Source organism: Chanodichthys erythropterus, chromosome 4 (genome assembly GCF_024489055.1).
Source record: "Chanodichthys erythropterus isolate Z2021 chromosome 4, ASM2448905v1, whole genome shotgun sequence".
In the NCBI taxonomy this organism is placed as follows: domain Eukaryota; kingdom Metazoa; phylum Chordata; class Actinopteri; order Cypriniformes; family Xenocyprididae; genus Chanodichthys; species Chanodichthys erythropterus.
The window spans coordinates 14631216-14649281 of record NC_090224.1 but is presented as its reverse complement, the minus strand read 5'-3'; the positions used below and the strand labels follow the sequence as shown (position 1 = coordinate 14649281).

The 18066-nt window shown below is 37.3% G+C and overlaps 1 protein-coding gene across 5 annotated transcripts in view; it reads left to right on the top strand.

Annotated features, from left to right (window-relative positions):
- The first annotated feature begins 45 nt into the window (after positions 1-45).
- cad (carbamoyl-phosphate synthetase 2, aspartate transcarbamylase, and dihydroorotase) overlaps positions 46-18066 on the top strand; it is a 21456-nt gene continuing 3435 nt past the window's right edge. Inside the window, exons 1-39 of one of the 5 annotated variants that reach the window (XM_067384221.1) lie at positions 46-455; positions 1277-1416; positions 1532-1661; positions 1770-1912; positions 1999-2140; positions 2275-2446; positions 3860-4045; positions 4159-4268; positions 4419-4561; positions 4800-4931; positions 5078-5311; positions 5680-5901; positions 6042-6230; positions 6316-6440; positions 6537-6670; positions 7117-7229; positions 7333-7583; positions 7751-7997; positions 8118-8216; positions 8575-8799; positions 8902-9084; positions 10432-10650; positions 10761-10928; positions 11051-11233; positions 11749-11853; positions 11967-12209; positions 12335-12416; positions 12530-12696; positions 12793-12957; positions 13150-13281; positions 13410-13611; positions 14182-14372; positions 14475-14615; positions 15684-15773; positions 15888-16038; positions 16327-16365; positions 17021-17056; positions 17365-17531; positions 17646-17720. In XM_067384221.1, the coding sequence (XP_067240322.1) occupies positions 362-455; positions 1277-1416; positions 1532-1661; positions 1770-1912; positions 1999-2140; positions 2275-2446; positions 3860-4045; positions 4159-4268; positions 4419-4561; positions 4800-4931; positions 5078-5311; positions 5680-5901; positions 6042-6230; positions 6316-6440; positions 6537-6670; positions 7117-7229; positions 7333-7583; positions 7751-7997; positions 8118-8216; positions 8575-8799; positions 8902-9084; positions 10432-10650; positions 10761-10928; positions 11051-11233; positions 11749-11853; positions 11967-12209; positions 12335-12416; positions 12530-12696; positions 12793-12957; positions 13150-13281; positions 13410-13611; positions 14182-14372; positions 14475-14615; positions 15684-15773; positions 15888-16038; positions 16327-16365; positions 17021-17056; positions 17365-17531; positions 17646-17720 (5970 nt within the window). In that variant the 5' untranslated portion in view covers positions 46-361. The remainder of the gene's footprint in view (positions 456-1276; positions 1417-1531; positions 1662-1769; positions 1913-1998; positions 2141-2274; positions 2447-3859; positions 4046-4158; positions 4269-4418; positions 4562-4799; positions 4932-5077; positions 5312-5679; positions 5902-6041; positions 6231-6315; positions 6441-6536; positions 6671-7116; positions 7230-7332; positions 7584-7750; positions 7998-8117; positions 8217-8574; positions 8800-8901; positions 9085-10431; positions 10651-10760; positions 10929-11050; positions 11234-11748; positions 11854-11966; positions 12210-12334; positions 12417-12529; positions 12697-12792; positions 12958-13149; positions 13282-13409; positions 13612-14181; positions 14373-14474; positions 14616-15683; positions 15774-15887; positions 16039-16326; positions 16366-17020; positions 17057-17364; positions 17532-17645; positions 17721-18066) is intronic. The other 4 variants (XM_067384217.1, XM_067384219.1, XM_067384218.1 and 1 more) reach the window with 4 other exon arrangements.

The window sequence follows — 18066 nt, the reverse complement described above, 5'->3', positions numbered from 1 at the left end:
TTTGCACGCTCGTATAAAACCAGCTGAAGTTCACGCGCACGGCTCCACGCTGCTGTGACTGGAGCAGAGCGTGGACTTTTCTATTGACCAGAACTCTTTTGGCTTTAACCCATTTAAAACATCGTTATTGACCAATGAGCTTCGTGTACATCAGGACAGCATGTTTTTTTTGGGCCTAGATAGCGATATCTAAGATCTCATATATTTATTCGGCATCCGGGTGAACATCACCTTGAGCAACGTGGTTTTCACGTGGGAACTTCGGCGGAAAGGGAAAACATACGCACTTCGGTTCACATACTTTTAAGCGCTAGATATTCGCTGTAATTCTTTTTGCTTTTAGAAGTACTAATACTCAGCCATGTCGGTGAAAATGGCATCTTTAGTATTGGAGGACGGGACAGCATTTAAAGGCCGTCTGTTCGGTGCCGTATCCTCAGTGTCTGGTGAAGTTGGTAAGTGAAATGTAATGGAATGATGTGTCCCTATCAGCCCTGTTTTCTGCTAGTGCTCCTTATATTACACTTGTCCTGTCCTCTTACCGGAAAGTGATTAATAAATATGAGATGAACAGGAAGTAAGTTACACGTGTCTGATTTCGCGCTAAACGTTTCAAAGTAAACACTCGCCAGTAGCTACTTCACAGGGCATGTTGGCGCCACATGTGTGACGTCTCAGAAATTAAATCGTTTGACAAAAGTTCGTGATCTTTTGTCTTGCCATATTTTTTTTTTAGAGTTTTATTTGTCTACAGTAAGAATTCTGTAGTCACCATTATAAAAAAAAAAAATTAAAAAAAAGATTATGCTTCTTTCACTACTGCTTAAAAAGCACCTTTTTAATCCAAGTCTAAAAGTTTGACTTGTATAAATGTTTTTCTTTGAAGACTAAGACAGAAACCCAAACCCAACAACCCTAACAAAACCCCTCTTATATCACACTGTCCCAACCAGTAGTAATACTAGGATGGTGATGATCTTAAAATTTCAATAACAAAAGCTGAAAAATTTCACTGTTCTTGATAAATTTGATACCACGGCAATATTATAATATTATATTTATTAATTAAGGCCTCTTTATTAAGTTAGATTGTAACAAATTAAATCAAAACCGTGGTTTGGTACCTTTAAATCAGTAATGTTTTTTTCAAGTATACATTTAAGTGAACCATCAGAAATAAAGAACACTAAAGAAAACTTTTATATATACATTATTGATTTTGTACCAATGCACCAGTACTTTTGGCATCCCTAAGACATACTTTGTGTGTCCTCAGTTTTCCAGACAGGAATGGTGGGTTATCCAGAGGCTCTCACAGATCCCTCTTACAAGTCCCAAATACTTACTCTGACGTACCCGTTGATTGGCAATTATGGTGTTCCTGAAGATGAAGATGGAGAGTTTGGACTCAGCAAGGTTTTTTCCTTTCTTGTATCCTTGTAGTCTTCTTAATAATACAGAATTATTCTAAAACAGAAAATTCTAACTCTACTGGTATGGTTTCTTCTAAATGTTCCTCTTTGTGGTCTAGTGGTTTGAATCTTCCAGAATCCATGCTGCTGCTCTCATTGTTGGGGAGGTCTCAGAGAATCCCAGTCACTGGAGCTCTGCCAAGTCTCTGGATCAGTGGCTCCGAGAGCAAGGCATCCCTGGACTCGAAGGTCAGTCAGTGCAAGCTTTGCTTTGATTTATACAAAGTATAGCGAGTCATTTGGTTTAGGTTATAGCTTTGATCTGAAACACAAAAAATATTCTTCCTGTGAAATCAGGGGTTGACACTCGACGCTTGACCAAAAAGATCAGAGAAAAGGGAACCATGTTGGGCAAACTTGTGTTGGAAGGAACTTCAGCCAACAACATTCCGCTTGACAATCCGGACACCCGAAACCTTGTTAAAGAAGTTTCCATGAAAGTAGGTGGCTAGCTTTGAAAATGTTTTCAGATCAATTTTAATGTGATTTAATTTTGTTTAATGACATATTATTTCTATGCCATCAGGAACCAAAAATTTTTAATCCAGAGGGAACGGTTAGAATCACTGCCATAGACTGTGGCATAAAATACAACCAGATCCGTTGCCTGTGCCAGAGAGGAGCCCGGGTCACCGTTGTTCCTTGGGATCATCCTCTGGACAGCAATGGTGAGCCATAGAGCTGTTCTCCACATATTGTTGAAGGATGTGTTTTATGCATATATTTTAAAGATAAAGTGTTGTCTGCTATTCTAGGGGAATGAAAATGTTATCACTTCTGTTTTGCTTCTGTTTCTCTCTAGACTTTGATGGGTTGTTCATCAGCAATGGCCCTGGCAATCCAGAGTACTGTAAGGAGACTGTAGAGAATATACGGAAGGTGGCATGTGTGGAGAATCCCAAACCTGTCTTTGGGATTTGTCTGGGCCACCAGCTGCTGTCTTTGGTCATTGGCGCAAAAACATACAAAATGAAGTAAGCAATTCATTCATTCATATTTTTCACCTTCCACTGAGTATTACCAAAGTCCCTTTAAGAAAAGTCATTTCACTCGGCGGCCATCTTTAAAACGCCTCTAGGGCATCCTGGGCATCATGCCCTATCTCATTGAATGGGGAAACATCAAATTCTCCAAAACTGTTCGCCAACCTTACGAATAAATTTCATATTTGAAATCACCAATGAAATCTAACAACAACCAGCTCATAAATTTAGTTTCTAAACGCTTGAATCATGACAAAACTTTATTATTCAGGCTGGATCAAGCTAATGCGCATGCGCAGACCTAAATGCGCGTCTCTTCGGAGGCGCGGGTCTGACTGTTTCCATAGACACCGGCAATTCTAACGGCCGCTGAAGTGACGCGATGACTTTACCAGTCGGTGATTGGCTCTTATTTTGAAGGTGGGACTTATTCCGCCATATTGCGCATTACACTTTCTCCCATTCAAAACTATCCGAGTGCCACGTCTTGTGTTATTCTATAGTCTTTGGTATTAATGCACATTTCTTATTATTCCTATTTCTTAATAATTCACTCAAAAATGAACATTTTGTTATTTGCTCACTCATGTCATTCCAAACCTGCATGAATTGTTATTCTTTGGTACACAATATTTTGAAGAACATTGGGAACCAAACAACATTGGAGCCCATTGATTTCCATTGAATGGACAAAAATAGACTGAGACATTTCTCAAAATATCTTCTATGTCCCACAGAAGAAAGTCATACAGTTTTGTAATGCCATGAGTATGAAATTTTTGTGGTATATCTTTAATAGATCTTTATCCTTCCATGTGTATGTTATTAAAATCGTATATGGAAAATCAAAAGAAAAATTGTATCTACAGGAAAATTTCATAATTTTTTTGAAACTTAATATCTTGTTCAATTTATGGAATTTTTTTTATTTTTTATTTTTTTGTAATAAAAAAAAAGTAAACGCCATTAAATCAAGATAAAGGTACAGAATAATAATAATGATAGGATTTTTGCAGTGTAACTGAACCAGACAGCATCACTTTATGGTCGGTGGGTTATAGGGTTTGCAGAGAAACAAAAGGCTGTTTCCTTGGCATTTCCCATGTCATTTCAAGTTTTCACGAAAACCAACATGGTGTGAAATCTACTTTATGCTGAGCTCAGCTATCTAGACAGGAGCCACTGCGTTACTCTTAGGATAAGCGGCTGTGTTTTTCTAAGAGTCCTGGGATAGTTGCTTTGTTTGCTTGTGCTCAAGGCTGGATGTAATGCCAGTCTACAGCCCTTTCTTCAAAAGCAGATAGTCAGCAGGTTCATTCGGAGATGGTTTATGTCTGTGAAGCAATGTATCTTCTTATTGTGAATGTTAAAAAGAACTACAACTTCATTTATGGTGTATGTTAGGTATGGTAATCGTGGCCATAACCAGCCCTGCATCCATAAAGGAACAAATCGCTGTTTCATCACGTCTCAGAATCATGGGTTTGCTGTGGATCCTCAAACTCTTCCAGAAGACTGGGATGTGCTCTTCACAAATGCCAATGACCAAACCAGTGAGGGCATTGTTCATAACCACAAACCACTCTTCAGGTTTGCCTTCATTTCTCATTTGTGTGTTTTCTTTATATTCATAAATACAAATTGGTATAATGGTTTTAATGTATAAAGTTGATGAAAATTTATATCTGTATTATCTTTTTCAGTGTCCAGTTCCATCCTGAACACATGGCGGGTCCCACAGACCTTGTTGGTCTCTTTGATGTGTTTCTGGATACAATCAAAGATGCAAAAGAGGGCAAAGCTGGAAAATCAGGTGATCTGTTATGACGTATGCCTGTAAAGCAAAAGCATAATTCTTTTAGGGTTGTTTATATATGTTTGTTGCCTCTGCAAATGTTCTTATGGTGTACTAATCGTGTTTATATGACTAATTATTACTCATAAACTATAATCTTTTATACAGTTAAGCAAAGACTAATGGAGCACCTCACATTCCCTGGATCTCCTGACCCGGAAGCATTTGTTCGACCTCGTAAAGTTCTGGTTCTAGGTTCAGGAGGGCTTTCCATTGGACAGGCTGGAGAGTTTGACTATTCTGGATCTCAGGTGAGCATCAAAGAAAAACCCTTGACACTGTTTGGAGTGCATCGCACAAGCCAGCTGTTTGTTTTCTCCGTTTTCTCTTAATTTGAAACTTGCTTGGTCACGGAGTGACTATGTAAATGAAGCTTCCTTTTGAATCTGGAAAGCCAGCATTACAGGAGAATTTGAAACACTGATTAGATTTTTCCAAAATCGATAATTAAAATTAACATCTTTTCTCCAAATCTTTTTTTTTCCCCAGGCTATAAAAGCTCTAAAAGAGGAGAACATCCAAACCATTCTTATCAATCCAAACATTGCCACAGTACAAACCTCAAAGGGCCTGGCAGACAAAGTCTACTTCCTCCCGATCACACCAGAGTATGTCACACAGGTAGGAGAAAGCTGTCCATCCCAGAGTAATTTACTAGGCCACCTTTTCAACACCGATTTTAAATACTGAAATAATGCTTTTAACACAAAGTTTAGCTTTTGCAATGTCCCTGAGCTCAATCCTCCATCCTTCCGCCCTTCGAATAGGTGATAAAGAACGAGCGTCCAGATGGAGTGTTGCTCACATTTGGAGGTCAGACGGCCTTGAACTGTGGTGTGGAGCTCACTAAGCAAGGAGTGCTGGAAAAATACAAAGTGCGTGTGCTTGGAACCCAAGTGTCCTCCATAGAGATGACTGAAGACAGGAAGATCTTTGTGGAGAAGATGGAGGAAATCGATGAGCATGTTGCCCCTAGTGAGGCGGCCATGTCTGTTGAACAGGTTAGCTCATTAATCTACTGTACATTAGGGAATCTCATTGTGTTTTTATGTCAAGGACCAGTTATGATGATTCACTTGCAAGAGACCCTCTTCCTAATATATAAAGCCCTGTAATATATTTTCATGTATAGAGACCAATTAATGAAGTTGTAAATAGTATGGTGTTATAAAGGCAACATGTTTGCCAATACTAAATAATTGTCTTTCTACTAAAGCCAAAACAGATTAAAAAAAACTTCAATAAATACATTATTTTATTTTATTTTTAACAAGGCTATATCCAGATTGTGCTGTTATTAGCTCGTTAAAATGTTAGTAAACATTTTTTCAATGTATGCTTGGTCCATCTTTTTGTGTAATTCCTGTAGGCAGTGGCTGCAGCTGAAAGACTCGGCTATCCTGTTCTGGTCCGTTCTGCGTTTGCCCTGGGTGGACTGGGTTCAGGCTTTGCCAATAATAGAGAGGAAATGATCACTTTGGTTACCCAGGCTTTTGCTCACACATCACAAGTCCTGGTTGACAAATCGCTTAAAGGCTGGAAGGAAATTGAGTATGAAGTGGTGCGGGACGCCTATGACAATTGCGTAACGGTACGAAGCACCTAGAGTTGTTGGTTTCCCTTATATTCTGATGTTTACACTTTAATCCAAAATGATTTACAGTGCCTTCACATTTTACCAGTATTTGCTTTCCCATGTGTTCTTTTCTAAATTGATATCTTTTCATTTAGGTTTGTAACATGGAGAATATCGATCCTTTAGGAATCCATACTGGGGAGTCAATAGTGGTGGCTCCTAGTCAGACATTAAATGACTATGAATACAATATGCTGAGAAACACGGCCATCAAAGTCGTTCGCCACTTGGGCATTGTGGGAGAGTGCAACGTTCAGTATGCCCTAAATCCTGAATCCGAGCAGGTAATTCAATCACTTATATCATCCAGGAATGATGGGTTTTTGGAAGTGGTGGTTAACGCATAATCTCATGCTTGTGTTTTGGCAGTACTACATCATTGAAGTCAACGCTCGTCTTTCGCGAAGCTCTGCATTGGCCAGTAAGGCCACAGGTTATCCTCTGGCCTATGTGGCTGCTAAGCTTGGTTTGGGAATCCCTCTCCCTGTGCTCAAGTGGGTACTTTCATTAAAATTTGCTATTATACTGAATGTGATAGTACATATGGGTATTGTTATTTTCAAAGTTGCTTAAACGTGACTGTTTTCCAGGAATTCAGTGACTAATTCCACTACAGCCAACTTTGAGCCTAGTCTGGATTACTGTGTGGTGAAGGTTCCTCGTTGGGATTTGAGCAAGTTCCTCAGAGTCAGCACTACAATTGGCAGTTCCATGAAGAGCGTTGGTGAGCATCCTATGTGGGGAAGAAAAAAAAATGCAGTAGAGATCTGTATATTATAATTCTCAGTATAGTGTTGTTGTTAACCAAAAATATTAAAATTAGGTTTTGTTAATTTAAATAAGGCTGAAATAAAATAAGTATTAGAGGAAATTTTAAATGGTGTAAAAATGAGAGAATTTTATTTTTTTATTTTTTTTATATATATATATAATATAATATAATATAATATAATATAATATAATATAATATAATATAATATAATATAATATAATATAATATAATATAATATAATATTATATATATATATATATATATATAAATATATATATAATATGGTTTAAAATGTCAGTTACATATTAACTTCCCTTTTAGATCCAGAAGGTGCTATCTGTGCTGAACACAAATATCCAGTATGTTGTGATCTCATTCAGCACTCTCTTCCTCCTTAGGAGAAGTGATGGCCATTGGCCGTAGCTTTGAAGAGGCCTTCCAGAAAGCTTTGAGAATGGTGGATGAGAACTGCGTTGGTTTCGATCACACCATCAAACCAGTGACCGAAGAGGTTTGTACTGAAGATACAGGTCCTCCATCTCACTCCCAAGTCAGATGCAACAGGCTGAAAAAAATAATACATGAAAACAAAAATATTTTGTCTCATATCTCAGGAGCTGCAGACACCCACAGACAAGCGCATCTTTGTTCTGGCAGCTGCACTGCGTGCTGGCTACACAGTTGAACGGCTCTATGAGCTGACCAAAATAGACCACTGGTTTCTGCATAAAATGAAGAACATTGCAGACCACGAGAAGATTCTGGAGACGTATAATCAGGATGAGAGTGCAATGCCACCTGAGGTCATGAGGAAAGCCAAGCAGCTGGGCTTCTCTGACAAACAGATTGCCCAAGCTGTGCAAAGGTACCTAGGAAAAGTGCTCTAACAGAAAGTATTTATATCTGTGATTTATTGCATTTGATGGTTCTTTAGCAAAATCAAACAGTTTAAGTGTCAAGACTTAAAACGGGCTGCAGTAGACCACAAAAACAGTAAGGTTCCTGCTCTTTTTTTTTTTCCCCCCATTGCAGCACTGAGCTGGCTGTGAGGAAGTTGAGGCGAGACCGGAAGATTCTTCCGGTGGTCAAACAGATTGACACAGTGGCCGCCGAATGGCCTGCCTTCACCAACTATCTGTACCTGACATATAACGGATCAGAAAGCGATGTGGTCTTCGAGCATCCCCATGTCATGGTGATCGGCTCTGGGGTTTACCGCATAGGAAGCAGCGTGGAGTTTGATTGGTGCGCTGTTGGGTGTATTATGGAGCTGAGGAAGGTGAGCCATCTGTATTAAGTGTAAAGTGCACCTTTATGAGGCTTGAATTGAAGCAGGAAATATAAAATCATACATTTTTGAAATTTCAGTGTGTGTTTGATTGAACTGTATATTTCACAGATGGGCTACAAAACAATTATGGTGAACTACAACCCAGAAACGGTCAGCACAGATTATGATATGTGCGACAGACTGTATTTTGATGAGATCTCCTTTGAGGTAAGGAATTAATGTGGATATTGTGTGTTGTTAATAACTGAAATATATACTTTGAATCTCCTTAGAATTAGAGATGCACAGTATATTGGTATCGCAATCACTTAACAGCTGATATTAGAGATTTTATGCTGGAATTTTAATTCTGCATATTTATTTGGATTTAGATTTAGATTAAGCCTTTGTCTAAAGTTAATCTTGACTTAAAGTTAATCTTTTAAACGTTTTATGTCATCTTTAGCAAATCTCAGATTGAATATCCATATTTTATACTGTACATTTCTATCTAAAGTAGCATTTATCAATTTGAGTTTTATTAATGATTTCAGTTTTAGTTATTTACATCTGCTCTTAATCACAGGTGGTAATGGACATATACGAGATGGAGAACCCAGAAGGAATTATTCTGTCCATGGGTGGGCAGCTGCCCAACAACATCGCCATGTCCCTGCATAGACAGCAGTGCAGGATCCTGGGCACCTCACCTGAGTTCATTGACTCAGCGGAGAACCGCTTCAAATTCTCCAGGATGCTGGACACCATAGGAATCAGTCAGCCCCGATGGAAAGAGCTGTCTGATATTGAGGTAAGAATTCATTCAACTTCAAGGAATACCATGAACACTCTAAAAGTTCTTCTATAACTGCTTGTAACTTCAAATGACCCCTTGACATTTCTCTTGTTGTAGTCTGCAGTGGGTTTCTGTGAGACAGTGGGTTACCCCTGTTTGGTGAGGCCATCGTATGTTCTCAGCGGGGCTGCTATGAATGTTGCCTTCTCGGATACTGACCTGGAAAAATACCTGAGCAGCGCTGTTGCCGTGTCAAAGGAACACCCGGTCGTCATCTCCAAATTCATTCAGGAAGCCAAGGTTAGTCGACAAACATCTCCCTCCTTGAGGCAGTTCCAGTTCTCAGTAAAATAAATGTGTATATATATATGGGAGAGACAGGAGTTAATTATGGAGTTATACAGTCACCCGTTGCAAAATGGAACCATTGCTGGTTTTAACGTGTTTTTCACCACAGCCGTCGCCTGAAGTGTAAATGTTGTACAATAACTTCATTTCATGCCAAAAGTCTTGCTTTTCCAGTTGTTCAAGTTGGGAATGGAAGAGAAAGATTGCATAAACTTCTCATACGACTCTGTAATTAGGCATGCACAATATTTCTGTAACATACTGGTACCATACTGTGTGTGTGTGTGTGTGTGTGTGTGTGTATTTATTATGTATCAGTTCATATTAGATATTTATGCATGCATGTTAATTTCCTCTATTTTTACATTTGGTTTATCTTTTAGACTCAAAATGAGTATCCATTTTCAATACAGTATATAAATTCTAATGTTGTAATGACTAAATTAACTTTTTGCTTTTAAAATACTTTTGCTTTTTAAATTTTATTTATTTTTTAGACCAAATATTATAGAATTTGAATATCAGCCATTTATCTGTTATCAGCCAAAAAATAAAAATAAATTGGATTGGCCAGTATTTTAATAAGTGCATCCTTGGTGTTATTCTAGTACTAGTTTTTCATTTTATTTTATTTTTTACATTTCTATTTAGCATTAATGCAATTTTATTAGTTTTAGTTTTAAATTTAAAATGAAATTTAAAGGGTTAGTTCACCCAAAAATTTAAATTGTCATTAATTACTCGCCCTCATGCCGTTCAAAACCCGCAAGACTTTCGTTCAATATTTTTGATAATCTGAGCTCTCTGACTCCTCCATAGACAGTAATTTAATTGTATAGAATGGTACTAAAGACATTGTTAAAATGGTCCATGTGACTACAGTGGTTCAACCTTAATTTAGCAACAAATATAATGACTTTATTTAACAATCACTTTTCTTCCTTATCAGTCTTCTACTCTTTTTACGTTCAGTGCTTCCGGGTTCTATGCCGACTCAGAATGAGTAGACAGAACCAGTGATTAATGACAGAATTTTCGTTTTTGGGAGAACTAACCCTTTAAGTTTTAATTTTAGTTCAACTTAAACTTGTTTTGACATTTATATTTATTTTATTTCCGCTTTTTAAATTGACATATTTGTGTATATATAATTTTAGTTACAATAACACTGATCCTTATGTGTAATATTAGCTTTGAATTCTGTAGTACTCTTTAGTAGTATCAGTGTGTAAGCTATTGTGGTGGCAAGCTTTGCACATAATTTTGTAACGTTTATTGATTGTGATATATTGCTCTCAGGAAATAGATGTGGATGCCGTGGCCTGTGATGGAGTGGTCATTGCCATAGCGGTGTCCGAGCATGTGGAGAACGCAGGGGTGCATTCTGGAGATGCCACACTGGTGACTCCCCCTCAGGACATCAACCACAAAACCATGGAGCGCATTAAGATGATAGTTCACGCTATCGGCCAAGAGCTTCAGGTCACCGGCCCCTTCAACCTGCAGCTAATTGCCAAGGTGAGTTTAATTTTTTTTTTTTTTTTTTTTTTTTTTTTTTTTTTTTAGCTAGGATGAGTGCATTTCAAAATATTTGCTGCTGAAACTAAATCGTATGTGTTTGTCAACAGGATGATCAGCTGAAGGTGATAGAATGCAATGTGCGAGTTTCACGCTCCTTCCCTTATGTGTCCAAAACACTTGGTGTCGATCTTGTTGCCCTAGCAACAAGAGTCATATTGGGAGAGGAAGTTGAGGCTGTTGGGCTGATGAGGGGGAATGGCATTGTGGGAGTTAAGGTAATGAGCTTCACAGTGTCTGTTTACTCTTGATAATGTTTGTTTTTGATGGGAATACTTGAACTGAACTATCCCAGTGTTTTCCAAGATCTACATAAGCTTGATCTGTGTGTGGCCCTCAGGTTCCTCAGTTCTCCTTCTCACGGCTAGCTGGAGCAGATGTGGTTTTAGGTGTTGAAATGACCAGCACTGGAGAAGTGGCCTGTTTTGGGGAGAATCGATATGAGGCCTATCTAAAAGCCATGCTCAGCACCGGCTTCAAAATCCCTAAAGAGAATATTCTCCTCTCCATTGGTAGTTACAAGGTAACGAGTTACTTTACAGCATGACTTACTTGAGTTGGGCTACGTTTTAAGTCCACTTTTTTTATGCCCTTCCCTTGCTAACTTTCCTCTCTGTCTCATTCACTTGGATGTACGTCATTGCTTAAGTTGCATGAGTGCCCACTACTGGCGGAACATTTGCAATGGGTTTGAATGGAATGCCCCAAACCCTTGATCATTTGGAATCTGTTATGGAGCTGATTGATTTGCCGTTTTGTTTTTTTAGTTTTGTTTTTGTGTTTTTTGTTTTGTGTTTTTTGTTTTGTTTTGTTTACCATTCTATAGGCCTATATGGTTGGGCTGTTGGTGAGAATTTAATAAAAAAAATTACACTAATGAAAATAAAGTCAGTTTAAGGTATATAAATGTATTCTTCAGTTAAACACAATGCTGCATTGTAGTGGTGCACGTTTTGCACATTCACTTTCTTCAGAGAATGTATAAATCAAGTTTCTGATCTTAATGGAATGAAATGTATTTGTTTTAAATTCATTCAGAATAAGAGCGAGCTTCTGCCCACAGTCCAGACTTTGGAGAGTTTGGGTTATAAATTGTATGCCAGTCTAGGCACTGCTGACTTCTACACTGAACATGGAGTTAAGGTACCGTGGAATAACACAACATACTGTAAAACTTTTTATTTATTTATTTTAAAGTGTTTGAGCCGGCAATGTATGCTGTTTCACAATTTCCATTTGATCATGTCTCTGATCAGGTGATGGCAGTGGACTGGCCTTTTGAAGAGGAGAGTGACTGCCATAATAAGGACAAACAAAGGAACATCATGGACTATCTAGAGGAGAACCATTTTGACTTGGTCATCAATCTGTCCATGAGGAACTCTGGTGGAAGACGCTTGTCCTCCTTTGTGACCAAAGGTTACCGTACTCGTCGAATGGCCATTGACTACTCCGTACCACTCATTACTGACATCAAATGCACTAAGCTGTTTGTTCAGGTGAGCAGTGACGCTCTCACACTGTTGACGACCCAACAAAATTAAAAGTTTGTTAGCTTTGAAGTCAACTACATGCTGTTGTATCCCTAAAACTTGGAAGATTGAAATGTGTGTGGGGTTGGCAGGCGCTAGGGCAAATTGGTCGGGCTCCTCGTGTAAAGACTCATGTGGACAGCATGACATCACAGAAACTCATCCGCTTACCTGGTGAGTATGGCAGCGTAGTTTCAGATGTTTATATTTTTTGATTGTCAAAATAAATATATTAAATTAAGATGGTTAAATGATGGTTGATGCCATTCATACTTGTATGTTGAAAGGTCTGATTGATGTCCATGTGCATCTGCGGGAGCCTGGTGCCACCCATAAAGAGGACTTCTCTTCGGGTACGGCTGCTGCCTTGGCTGGAGGAATCACCATGGTGTGTGCCATGCCCAACACTAACCCTGCAATCATTGACCCCAGCTCATTCACTATGGCACAGAAGGTAACATCAACAAATGACAGATTTGGTTATTAACATGGGGGAAAAAAATGGGGAGGTTGTGTTTATGGACTATTTTTCTGTTGTGAATACATCAAGCTTGCCAAGGCTGGGTGCTGCTGTGATTATGCTCTTTTCGTGGGGGCATCATCAGACAATGCTACACTACTTCCGTCCATTGCAAGCTCTACAGCTGGTCTGAAGATGTACTTGAATGACACATACTCCACTTTAAAAATGGACAATGTTTCTCTGTGGATGGAGGTAAGGAGACCCGAGGAGGCTGAGGAAACCAGTTTGACGAGTTTTTCCACTTTATTATATATTTATTTTAAATGCATGTAGTTTTTATTTTAAATGGATTTTAAATATTTTAAATATTTCATTTTTTTTGGGGGGATACAATTTTTCGTTTTACTGTCATGCCACATCTTGAGTAATTTTCTTTGCATGCAGCACTTTGAAAAGTGGCCAAAGCACTTGCCCATTGTGGCACATGCTGAGAGGCAGACAGTGGCAGCAATCTTGATGGTAGCGCAGTTGTATCAGAGACCCGTTCATATTTGCCATGTAGCCAAGAAAGAAGAGGTAAGAATCCTTGTTATTTGTGGTGGTCTAACAAATGCACTTTGTTGTACCTTCATGGTCAAGCCTTCATCCAGTTTCTTTACATGTTCCTGTGGTTTAACCAACTAAAATCATACATTGTTTGTCAGATTCTGATCATTCGAGCTGCTAAACAAAAGGGTATCCAGGTGACATGTGAAGTGGCACCTCACCATCTCTTCCTATGTGAAGATAATGTGCCTGCCATTGGAAATGGCAGGGCACAAGTGCGGCCCATGCTGGGTACACGTGAGGACATGGAGGCGTTGTGGGAAAATCTAGACATCATTGACTGTTTCGCAACAGACCACGGTAATAATAGGATCAGATTTCTCTGCTATGTCTCACATCTAAAGTGAACTAATTATGTTGGCTTGACAATTTCAAAATCATTAACCTGAGACCTTTTAAAAAAAAAAAAAAAAAAAAAAAAAAAAAACTTTAAAATTCAGATTGTCCTTAAAACACCCTGTACAGACCTTCAGCCTGTTCTTTCCTAGTGTTCTATTTCTTTTCTATTTGATTTGACGCACAAACCTTGTGGTTGGTCCAAAAAAAAAAAAAAAACAGACTATCAAAGATCCAGTCCCACAAGATATATTAAAATATGCTTTATTTTTTAGTTGAAACATCACCTTTAGATCACTTTTCAAACTATTTTGACATTGAAGCTAAGTAGACTTATACATTTCAAACTTGGAGTACATTTACTATTTTAAAGTGAGTAAAGTACTTTAATATTTTATTACATAAGGCCTAAATAAACCCTTTACTGACTCCAAAACTTCAGCCGAGTACATCACATAAATTGATGGTCAAACCTGAGCAGTTCTTGAAAGCTTATATTTAGTGGTGTTTTTTTTTTTTTTTTTTTTCTTGCAGCCCCTCATTCAGTAGAGGAGAAGAATTCCGAGAAACCGCCTCCAGGTTACCCGGGGCTGGAGACCATGCTTCCTCTGCTGCTCACAGCTGTCAGTGAGGGTCGCCTTACCATCGATGACATCATCAAGAGGCTCTATGAAAATCCCAGCAGAATATTCTCTCTTCCTGCTCAAGAAGACACTTATGTAGAGGTATTTCAGAGTTACAAAGTTCAGATAGTAAATTGCTGCCTGAAAATGTGCCTCTTTTTTTTTTTTTTTTTTAAATTTCAAAGAGATGCATGAATTTTTCAGGTGGACTTGGAGCAAGAGTGGACTATTCCGAAGCACATGCAATTCACCAAGTCAAAGTGGACACCATTCGAGGGCATGAAAGTAAAGGGAAAGGTCATGAGGGTGGTGCTCAGAGGAGAGGTGGCCTATATTGATGGACAGGTAAAGAGCTAATGGATGTATTACTACCATTCAAATGTTTATGGTTTTTTAAGATGTATATAAAAAAAAATTACAGCAAAAATACAGTAAAAACAGTAATATTGTGAAATACTATTACAATTTTAAAGAACTCTTTCCTATTTTAATATTTTAAAAATGTAATTATTCCAGTTTTCAGTGTCACATGATCCTTCAGAAATTATTCTCATATGCTGATTTGGTGCTCAAAAAAAAAAAAAAGTTGAAAACCACTGAGCTGCTGTATTTTTTGTGGAAACTAATTTTTTATAATTATATTATAATATATATTTTATTATAATATATATTATATTATATTATATTATATTATATTATATTATATTATATTATATTATATTATATTATATTATATTATATTATATTATATTATATTATATATATTATATTATATTATATTATATTATGTGTATATGTGTGTGTGTGTGTGTGTGTGTGTGTGTGTATATATATATATATATATATATATATATATATATATATATATATATATATATATATATATATATATATATATATATATATATATATATTTTTTTTTTTTTTTATATGTATATGTGGTGTGTGTGTATAGTTTCATCAAATCAATATCAAAGTCTCATGATTCTGCAACTGTCTATGAATAAATTCATATAAATTTTTTTCATCTTCCTTATCAATCATTGAAGTTCATTTTAAACTATCTTAAAATCAGCTAGGAAATATTTTTATATATATATATATATATATTTTTGTTTTTTTTTTTTTTTTTTTTCAGGATTCTTTAAATTGAAAGAACCGCATATATTTGGAATAGAAATCTTTTGTAACGATGTAAAAAAAAAAAAAAAAAAAGTACTGTCACTTTTGATGAATTTTTAATGCATCCTTCCAAAAATATTTGTTTCTTTCAAAAAAAACAACAACTTTTGAATCAGTGTTTTGTTACTTGGCAATTTTTCTCTAAAATGTAATTACTAACTGCCCAGCTAAATTTGTCTCGCACATGCTCTTCATAAATTTCAAGGTTTAATCATCCTTCTTTCTCTTAAGGTGTTGGTACCTCCGGGTTATGGTCAGGATGTGAAGTCGTGGTCAGTAGCCCCAGCAGGAACAACCGAGATGATAAAGGATGCTCCTAAGGTAACATATATTTTTAAAATAATTGTTCAACTTCCTGAACGTGCATTGTTCAGTTCAGCTCTTGCTATCTAATTTGTACACTGGCTAACAAATAACCACGCTTGTTAATTACAGCGTGAGGCAATGACTCCTGAGCACCCTCGTCAGGCAACACCTGTTGATGTGGTCCGTAGCCGTGCCCCGAGCCCACGCCGTTCAGCTGGGGATGGACGCTTTATTCTCCCACCACGTATCCACCGTGCATCCGATCCTGGTCTGCCTCCAGGTACTATAGGCCTGTAATGTATTCACTCAGAGCTTGCGCATGAGTTGTGTGCCAAATGAACCATTGTACTGTCGATAATCGGTTTACAATATTTAAATTTTTTTGTAAAACAAACTTTTAAATTCAGACAGTGCTTCACTTGGACGATGGCAGTATTTGTTTGCTAGCATTAGTCGTTTGTTTGTTTGTTTGTTTGAGCTTGCATGTTTCATGAACTTGTAAATGGTTCAGCTGAACTATTTGCTACTGTAAAACCACATTTCAAGCAAGACATGTTTTTACATGCAGGCTTCAAAAGATCTACCATACAACGCCAAAAGGCATTGGGTAACGTCCATGTGATGTGTATAGTTTCATCAAATCAATATCAAAGTCTCATGATTCTGCAACTGTCTATGAATAAATTCATATAAATTTTTTTCATCTTCCTTATCAATCATTGAAGTTCATTTAAGACGATCTTAAAATCAGCTAGGAAAAAAACAGATAATATACAATTGGATGCATGCAAACTACTGCTAAAGCAAGATTTTTAAATGTTATTAATGTGGTGATTTTACATTTTAATATATTGCCTGTTATGCTGGGATAACGGCAGATATTTAAAAATGTGTGATAGAAATGAAACTCTATTGTACAAAAATGATCACCGTTATCAAATTGATCACAGTTGTGTTAAAATGTGCTGAAAATGTTAAAAAGGTACTGATACACACATTGAAGTCACACATTGAAATCAAATACGGATTTAATGATAATTAAAATATGAAATGGTAATACTAACCATCGGGAATTCCATCGTAAGAGGAGTGTTGCTTTATATCATTAATAAAATATCTAGAAAACAATTTCACTTTTCCAGCTTTCAACACCTTTTTTGGAAAATTAAAACTAAACATTTTACAAAGTGCATTGGCAATTTATGGAAATTGTACAGTTACTAATCCATTTCTTCAAACTTTGTGCCTTAATGTTCGAGCAGCTGAAGAGGAGGTGTCATTAAGAGCACCGTATGCAGGTTTGATGTTTGTAGTGATGTTTACCATAGCTTTGCCACCTTTACCTTCTGTTTACTCTGCCAGTCTGTTTGTTTCTAGATTCATTACATGGGCATATTTTAGCCTTTACACAAGCATAATCAAAACAAGACATGATGGTCTGTTTCTCTGTTGATGATGCTTTGCTTGCATGCTGCTCCTTATGATTCAGGTTGATCTCAATGAGCTCTTATGCAGTGTTCTGTTTATTGGTGTAAAGTGAGTTGACTAATACACAGCAGTGATATATTGTGTGCTGAACGTGACGTTCTTTTGCTTCCATTATCAGAATTGGCTCCTCCAGCAGAGCCATACGCACACCCTCCTCCCCTGGCCAGGATCCTGTCACCTCAAGCTGGGCAGCAGCAGATCCTGCCCCACCCACAGACCTCCCCACTGCTGCACCCGCTGGTGGGCCAGCACATCCTGTCCGTGCGCCAGTTTAGCAAGGAACAGGTGACAACATGTTGTCTCTCCTGTTGTCGAGTCCAGAAATATTGCTTTTATGCATGTAAAAGGATTGTATTTACAGTGGCTCATTAATCTTTCCTGTCTGTCTTGGACTTTCAGATGTCACACTTGTTCAATGTGGCACATACTCTTCGTCTCATGGTGCAGAAAGAGAGACCCTTGGATATTTTGAAGGTACACTAACTATTAGTAAAAAGATCTTTTACTTTTTTTTTTTTTTTTTTTTTTTTTAAGTGATATTTGTAAACAAAACAAAAAAATAGTCAATTTGTGAATCTGGTTCTTTTTTGTGAATGTCTTAACAGATTCAGATCAATGAGTTGTTAGTTAGAATCAGTTTGACAGAGTGGCTCTTAGATTGGTTAATTGCTTCAAGGTGGGTGGTGGGTCTTATGCTAAAATAATTTTTAAAGGGTTAGTTCACCCAAAAATTTCAATTCTGTCATTAATTACCCTCACGTTGTTCCAATCCAAACCCTTAAGACTTTCTTTCATCTTTGGAACACAAATGAACATATTT